The sequence below is a fragment of the Tachypleus tridentatus genome, chromosome 10 (genome assembly GCF_004210375.1).
Source record: "Tachypleus tridentatus isolate NWPU-2018 chromosome 10, ASM421037v1, whole genome shotgun sequence".
In the NCBI taxonomy this organism is placed as follows: Eukaryota; Metazoa; Arthropoda; class Merostomata; order Xiphosura; family Limulidae; genus Tachypleus; species Tachypleus tridentatus.
Window position 1 is genome coordinate 15189991 of NC_134834.1, and position 9138 is coordinate 15199128.

At 37.7% G+C, this 9138-nt stretch overlaps 1 protein-coding gene across 1 annotated transcript; it reads left to right on the plus strand.

Annotated features, from left to right (window-relative positions):
• The first annotated feature begins 345 nt into the window (after positions 1 to 345).
• Positions 346 to 8680, plus strand: LOC143228771 (nocturnin-like). The gene is made up of 3 exons (XM_076460109.1): positions 346 to 480; positions 4139 to 4398; positions 6886 to 8680. Exons 1-3 carry the CDS (start codon positions 416 to 418, stop codon positions 7695 to 7697), a joined length of 1137 nt encoding a protein of 378 aa, XP_076316224.1. The 5' UTR covers positions 346 to 415; the 3' UTR covers positions 7698 to 8680.
• Positions 8681 to 9138: the final 458 nt, after the last annotated feature.

The following is a 9138-nucleotide window of genomic DNA, read 5'->3' on the forward strand; positions in this document are numbered from 1 at the left end:
AAGATATATAAGGAGATATCTTGCCTTTGTTGTTTAATAACGTCAGATATTGCGTGTCGTTAAGTTGATGAACACCACTTTCAAATTCGCCTTATGTAGTTGCAGCGAAAGGTTGCATTTCTAGCCAACATTCGAATCGATATTGCTGAAATTTACTTATTCGAGAACTGTCAGTCCGACGTTTTTGTCCTTTTCTTTTTCGTTTTGACCTTTACTTTTTCCACCCGACGTTTTGGAAGAAAAGCCAGACCACACGACAGCAGACACTGTTTCTTCTTGCGAGGTAACGTTGCCCAGACTTTCCGTGCACTCTTGCGACCGGTTCTCTTCTTAGAAGTCGTGGGATTTGACCGAATTACTGTGGGAAGAGAATAGCATTTCATCTCCAGACATCTTGAAAGCTGTCAGTAAAACCATGGCAGATCTTCAGCACAACGTGAAGATGCCTCCTCCAAAGTCTCTCTTGATGTACCTGGTCAGGTAAGCCGGTTTTGTTTTTTGTTTGTTTTTTACCCCTTGTACTCATAACGATTGATGTGACGTAATCTACAAATGGGTTAGGTTACTCACGGTCTCATAAGATCCGTTTTATAACGAGGTGAAATGGATCTGGGGCACCGTTAGAGGCGTGGCTCTACGTGAGAGATAGTTTGACATCTGTTACGTAGAACTGTCACCGATTTAGTTAATACATCACGAAGACCGCGTTGATTATGTGCCAACAATGTTATACTGACACGAATACTTAAATTAACAGCATTTATGTCGCTTGTTATAATGAATAGAGTATTCAAAGCATCCCTTTGAAAGAAGAACTGACATCTCGCGTGATCAAAATTTGGCGTTATGCCAACTTCTTTAATACGTCACTGTGACGTAAGATAAGGGATGAGTCTTGGATTATAGTATGCTGGAGACAACTTTTTCGTATATGTCGTATTATCACAGAAAGTACGGTTACGCATTATGATTGTATACAGCACTAAGTTAGTGTTAGCTAAACAATATCTTAAATTTAACCACACTTTCATGTCGTTAGCTTTCAACTGTGAAAGTGTTTGTATTTTTACTATTTAAAGCTTCAGCCATGATATTTCGGGCTCTTGCAAACAAGCCCTAAACTGGGCTTTCCACATATATTACTGTTATCTACATAAAACTCCAGTACATTTTATCATATAACTATTACTCTTAATTATTGAATAGTGTAAACCCTTTGATTAAGTTACAACACAAACTATTAGGGCCACGAAGGGATCGAAACCCATTCCGAACATATTCGTTTTTTCAACCGTGGGGGGGGGGCGTCATAATGGGACACACAACTACATACATTCGTTAGTAAAGATAATCCGTCATTCTCTATACTCTTATCACATCTAATTTTACGGACGGCTAGCGCAGATAGCCTTTACTCCGTTGAAACTGAGCTAGGATAGTAATAAAAACAATTCCTTTAAAATTGGGTACAAATAATATTGTAATACGTCACCGTCATATCTACCTTCCAGTTGGGAGAGTGTCCGAAAGGGGTACCGGAACTCTTCTCGTTAACCTCCAATTTAAGTAGCCAGACAAATCAAATATGGAGGTTTATTACTAGGGTTACGTAGTTAAGCTAAAAGAATGTTAAAGCTGTTAATTTCCAAGTTACCATGAGACCCGTTCGCGAGCCACACAGTTTATGGATACCTGACGTAATGTAATCTCGGTGCCAGGAAAACTGTGTAGGTTTAGATCAAAATTAACGATAAAAATACGAAACCCTATAATCTGAGCGCTTCCGCAAGATGGGCCTTTCTTTATCAGGATCCAACTGAGAAAGAGTTGTACTTTTTGAGTCGAGACTTTGGTACTGTTGCGAATTTCTGAAGTCTGCGAAAAATAACAAACGAAACGGAATGTGATAAAGAGGCTGATAAACATAACAGTTTGTGACGATGAGGGTCCATCTGTGAAAGTTCGTCAGTCTTAAAACTAGATTAATTAGTACCTCAAATCGACGATAGAGGAGTTTCAGATGAGATGTTTTATATAAAAAAAAAGTCTTTTAAAGTTCGACTACAGCTTGTCATATATTAAAAACAAAAAAGATGTATTTGGGGGTCCATAACCTCACACAACGTGTCCACCACAGGGATGGTACTGGAAATGTATTTTTAGAGTTACCAGCAGGGGAAGGGGCAGAAATTGGTTTCACTGTTGTTCTGAAATTGTTGTACGCTACGCAACGTAAAGGTTGTTCATGAACACGAACCGTTTCCGGTGCGCAATGTGCTATCGACATTCGTGTCCATCTCTGTTGTTCCGTTAACTAGGTTATTGTAATTTAAGACTGCACACTTCATTTTCGACGTGTTTATCTTTACGATTGTTACACTCCATTGGACTTGCCGACTACATTATTTAATCTGAATATTTAGAGTTTTAATTCTTTACTTTAATTTCAGTTGTATTTAACTATTAAAACAGTAACGTATAAAGCGAAGTTTGTTTGTTTATTGTTGTCATAACCAATCTCGTACAACTTTTCATTTCCTTTGAAAATAAGCCACCGATTTGATTTTGTTTTCAATTATGTAAACAGTATGTTTATACACAATGGTTCAGTTAATTGTAATAAAGGATGCAGCAGTAACATTCATATGAAACAATAATAAGAGATAACGGTGACTAAACAACAACAGTTTTCATTGGTTGGTTTAATACGAAGAGATAACAGTGACTAAACAACAACAGTTTTCATTGGTTGGTTTAATACGAAGAGATAACGGTGACTAAACAACAACGGTTTTCATTGGTTGGTTTAATACGAAGAGATAACAGTGACTAAACAACAACAGTTTTCATTGGTTGGTTTAATACGAAGAGATAACAGTGACTGAACAACATCAGTTTTCATTGGTTGGTTTAATACGAAGAGATAACAGTGACTGAACAACATCAGTTTTCATTGGTTGGTTTAATAAGTAACAATTTATATCGAAACATTCTTTGCTCTCTTTCAGAGCCGAACAATAATTTAAAGTTAAAACCTCAAGTTTAAAATAAACTTTTTATAAAGTTTAAGATCAAGGCTTAGTGTTGAATATTATCATTTTAGTGTACGTTATAAAATAAAATGTAATTAACGTTTGGAAACTGTAAGGCAAAGAAATATAAAAATCAAATATCATTACCAGTCCCTGTTGTCCTAATTAAAACTTGTAACAGATAAGTTATGTTGGCATAACATCCAAACGCTTGGTGTATACCCCATCTTTCACACAAGACCCAGACGCCGATGTCTCAAATTAGCTTGCAGCTAAGAATCAGTTAAGCCTTAAAAGTTGAGTGCTTTAACCCACAACGTTCGAACACCCACTGCCTTTGGCAGTCTGACGCGAGTTGTGGGAAGGCAGTTACCATTAATATTTAGATAAAGCCTTAGGGTAGAAACAAATCACCCTAAGTTTCTAGACTACAAAACTCTCTCAACTTTCATCCTTTTACGAGATATATAAAAATGCAAAAAAATTCTCATTGCAGAAATATATGGCCTTCCACCTACAAGAGTACCAACCTCCGCCATTTTATTTAACAATTGCAAAGTGATATTAAACAGAACTAATATCTTTACCTTAAGAGCTTCAAGCACCGCCCATTCATATCCCTTACTCTTGAAAATTTGTTGCGTGAGATGAAATAAGCCCACTGACTTGAAGTTGGTCTTTCCGTCTCTGTAAACTGAACAAAATAGCTATCTTAGTGACTTACGTCAAGAATAACCAGGAAAGACCTCTCTGTTCTCATGGTTTCCGTAATCGACAATTTACTTCTGAAAATAATTTCAATATATGCTAGTCCCTTATGACCACTATTTGCAATCCTTTTGTGAATATTTGAACAATAATAATTATTTAATGACCACAGATATTATACATTATGAGTTTTAATTATGATAATGAGGACCGCTGACTGAAAAGTTAATTTTGAATCTCTTCGTAATGTTTTTGGTTTATATTAATTTCATCTTTTATTGTTTTGTAGTGCTGTTTAAGAGCGCCACCTATTTACAGTTAATGTATTTAATGGCCTAAGAATTACCGCTTTATTTATGCACGTGTGTTGCTGCTAATGGTGGTGTATACGTTTGCAGGATGGGCAGTTTTACTTCTGGGCAAAAGTTCCTGAACGAAGATACAGAAGACAATGATTTGGATGTTCCAGAACATTCAAGTCGGGAACAACTTTTAAACAGGTGCAATGAGGAGCTGGCCCACCTCCCTCCGTTAATTAAACGTTCATTTCGGGCCTCACACAGTCTTCCAGGTTCCTCTCAGGAAGCGGGGACAGAAGATATCCCATCTTGTGAACCAGAAGCCATTCGCGTCATGCAATGGAACATACTCTCTCAATGTAAGCTACCGTCTTTAAGACTAGTATTAGTACGAATACATTTTTCTTGTTTTTTTAAACATCTTAAAAGGTATGGCTAGATCTACCCGAGGACTACAGAGGACTAACTCGCCTAAGACTGGGAGACTTGTAATCTAAATAGCGACGCCATGTCTGTAAAGCTTGATTGTGTATTGATAGGTTGTAAGTCTCCAAAATAAATCGGGTTTAAACAAGAGGGCATGCTAAAAAGTTGCAAAACTTAATTCTTTTAAGCAACACTAGAATAAATTAATTTATTAGACCTTGGTCGGGGTCAAATACAACTATCAAAAGGGTTTGACCTCCTGAGTCCAAAACTGTAATTAGATCTCGAATCTGTCAAGAGATAACGGATCTATAAGATGAAAGTTTCTTTGTTTGTTTTTGAATTTCGCACAGTTACACGAGGGCTATCTGTGCTAGCCGTCCCTAATTTAGCAGTGTAAGACTAGAGGGAAGGCAGCTAGTCATCACCACCCACCGCCAACTCTTGGGCTACTCTTTTACCAACGCGACTCTCAGATTACGAGTCGAACGGGCCATGAAAGTCTGTACTTAAAACAACTTAGAACCGTTCTTTGAGCTAATATGCCGCGGCAAAAAAAAAAAATACGTGCATTATGCTTATTAGCAGTTCATACTTGTTCTAATTAATCAACAATTTATTTTAGCATTAAAAAATTACTCTTGGACAGTTTTTAATTAATTTTTTTTAAAATAAATATCTTAAAAGTAAGCCGTATACACCACTAGCCCCAAATATAGTAAGCATAAGTGTAAGTAAATATAGTGTGCTAAGCCAATCTTGCGAGATAAATCATTAAAATACATACAGGAAACCTCAAACTAATTAACTTCCTAGGGGCCCCCCGACATGGCCAGGTGGGTTAAGGCACTAGACTGGTAATCCGAGGGTCGCGGGTTCGAATCACCGTCACACCAAACATTCGCGCCCTTTCAGCCGTGGGGTCGTTATAATGTTTACGGTCAATCCCACTATGCATTGGTAAAAGAGTAGCTCAAGAGTTGGGGGTAGGTGGTGATGACTAGCTGCCTTCCCTCTAGTCTTACACTACTAAATGAGGGACGGCTAGCACAGATAGCCCTCGTGTAGCTTTGCGCGAAATCCAAAAAACAAACTACCTTGGTCCTCCCTCTGAGAAATAAATTGAAGTTGTAAAATTTATCTTTTTAATGTAATTTATATAATTGTCTGGTTAGTTTACCTCTCCTACTCTTCAGTAAATTCAATTTTAGCTATTTCAGAATTCGAAACAAGCTCGTTTTTTTTTGTCTACTCAAAGAAATTAAATCGGGGGTTAAAAATCATATCAATGTGGACACACTACCAGAAATGGTTCATCGATTTCTAGAAACCCACGCAACTCGATGTCTTGCTTTATTTGTAATCAAAATGGTACTCGCTTTAACAATCAATTTGATCCAACCTCAGCACTGTGGCTTAGCTCTGAAATGCCCGCTAGTACAACGTCTACGGATTTACAACCCTAAAATCAGGGGTTTGTTCCACTCGATGGGCTCAGCAGATAGCCCTATGTGGCTTTGCTGTAAGAAAAGTAAAGCATAACTCTGAAGTGTTGTTTCTTATTCAGAAATTCATAATAAAGTCAGAAACCGGAAAAAAAAAATCGATCACTGGAGCACGTAAAGAAACAATCGAAATTTCTCCAAATAATAATAATAAACTGGCGTGTATACATTTTGTATAAGGTCTTCTAATCCGTGTACTCGCTCGAGATTTCAATGCAATATAAAGTTTGTGATAAATAGTCTTGTTTACCTAGAAATTAATTATTATGCACGTTTGTTACGTAACATTTGGTTATCGGTTTTATGATTCAAACGAACCCCAACTAAAATGTGATGCTATCACATGTGATTATTACGTTACTGCGTTGCTTTTAGTCCAAGGATTCCGCAAGTGAAATGGGGAATATGGATCACTCAAGGTGAAGAAACTCAACTTTCCATTGTCGTTAACCATGAACCCGATCGAGGGATGGGGTACCTGTGGGAAACGGGTTTACTAAGTCTGTCCGGTGAGGACCAACGAGTTTTTAAAGTTCTGAATTTTTTTTTGAATAATGTTATACTTGAATTCCCTTTCGTGGAAACTCTTATTGTAGTTTTGTTATTGATTTTATCCGTTCTAGCAACTTAAAATTAGATCCCGGTTACTTTAATAGTATGATGACAATGATCGAACACAGAGGGCAGCACTATAAAGACTCAATAAATATTTATGTTTTCAAACTATATTTTGTATTAATATTTTAAGGAATTCTAACAAGATAAAATGCTAATAGAAATGAGCAACTTCCTTTTCGCTAAAAATTAGGTTTCAAATTTTGATTATATTTAGACGGATCAATGAATGCATAAAACCCCTTACCATTTAATTAACATAAATCTTTGACCATGGCTTTCATTGTTCGTTTTGTTTAGCCCTCGGACAGAAACACGACAATTTTGTGGCTTGTCCAGAGGAAGCCTTGAATTGGAGAACACGACGCTGGAGGATGTTGGAAGAGATCCTCCTTTATAAAGCGGATATCTTGTGCTTCCAGGAGGTGGATCATTTTAATTTTCTCAAAAAGACACTTGGAGCTTTAGGTTTCACCGGAACATTTTTTCCCAAACCAGACTCCCCTTGCTACTATATTAAAGGAAACAATGGCCCTGACGGCTGTGCCATTTTCTATAACACCAATAAGTTTGATTTACTCAGAACTGAGACCCGGGTGTTGGAGGTTTGTACTTGTCAGTCCAATCAGGTGGTCATCCTCTGCACCTTTCGTCGGAAGATGGATAGTCGCGAGTTTTGCGTAGCGACTACACATCTGAAGGCCCGCCAGGGGGCGCTACTTGCGACCTTGAGGAACGAGCAGGGAAAAGATCTTTTGGAATTGGTAAAGGGACACTATGACCGTAGACCAGTAATAATTACTGGTGATTTTAATGCTGAATCCACAGAACCAGTGTGGAGAACCATGACCACGTGCCTTAAGCCAAGACTGGATAGTGCCTATGCGCACTACAGCAATCGCTATGAAGAACCTCCTTACACCACCTGGAAGATCCGGGAAGAAGGGGAGTTCTGCCACACCTTAGATTACATCTTCTTTGATAAGGACTCTCTGGAACTGGATTCTTTACTGGATCTCCCTCGAGAAGAAGACATCGGCGAAGACCGCGTACCTTCCTTTAGGTATCCTTCCGACCACTTCTCTCTAGTCTGCGACTTTTGCTTCAAGTGATAGTTTAAGTGATAGACAAGCGGCTGTATATATAAGTCACATTACGCCAAGACAGGTAAAGTGGAATTCGTGTCCAACTTGGGAGGAGGGGAGAATATATCCTTGTAGTGGAACTCGGGTTGCTACAAGCGTCAGCTCTGTGTGTTTGTGTCCACTGAACACCGAACTGTACTTTCGTTAGTTCCTAAGGGAAACCAAGCAAGAAAAACTATTTTAACCACATCAGTGTTACAGTGTATGGGAACAGGTATCATCATGATTATTTGTTTTACATGTGTGTATAATTTTACTATTTTATTCCACGACATGATAAAACAAGTGCAATTTGACGTGTGAATTTAAATTCACAAACGTGTTTTTTACTTGAGTGTGTGTGTGTGTACTCATCTGATGCACTGAAAACTTGACCACGTTGTTAAATGTTAATCAGTAATTACTGTTTTATCGAAAGTACACGATAAATTGGTCAAATCTGACATTAGAATTACTCTGTACATTTGTTTACATTTCACAGACTTATTTAAACGTTTCTTCACTATCGTTTAAACCACATGAAGCTATTCCTCGATGGGGATTGGTTTTCGTTTCAAACTTGAGTCACGTGACTTGAGTACAGCGTGTTTTGAACGCCATCTGCAAGGATGCTAGGAATTCAAATGAACTAAGTAACAGCAACCTTTGTCCACTTTAAGGTTTACGTTCGTGTGTGGAAACATTTCTTTTTTATAGCATTTCTATGAATTGTTAAGTTTTTTTTATGTTTTTTATTTAAGTTCTTGTTTGTTTTCTTGAATGATTTGATAAAATAAAACCAATTGCAGAAACAACTTTCGCGTGCACGTCGTCTCGAGTTTCATTCTCACGTGGACAATTGCACGACCTCATATTAAAAACTGTCACAACATCTGATCACTTGGAATGTAAACATTTTCTCTTTGTAGGTGTGTGTGTTCCATTTTAAATAAAACTTGAAAGTTTGAAGAGGTTTAGCTTTTGTGGGTTTTTTTCTAGAACTCCATTATTTGTTCGGTAATTCGGATGCTCCTTTGAGTTACAATTTTTAAACATGTTTCGTTGCTAAAGAGCTGTGTGAAGAAATAGTTTAATCGAAACTGTTATTTTAACATTGTGACAAACAAGTAATCAATAATAGAAAAAAAATATTAGGGTTAACTTAGATCGTCTTATTTTTAAGTCCGTTATTAAGTACTCAACCTGGTATCACGCGAAAGACCTCGTCGGCGGTATTCTGTTTGTTTGTTTTTGAAATTCGCACAAAGCTACTCCAGGGCTATCTGTGCTAGCCGTCCCTAATTTAGCAGTGTAAGACTAGAGGGAAGGCAGCTAGTCATCACCACCCACCGCCAACTCTTGGGCTACTATTTTAGCAACGAAAAGTGGGATTGATCGTAACATAACGCCTCCACGGCTGAAAGGGCGA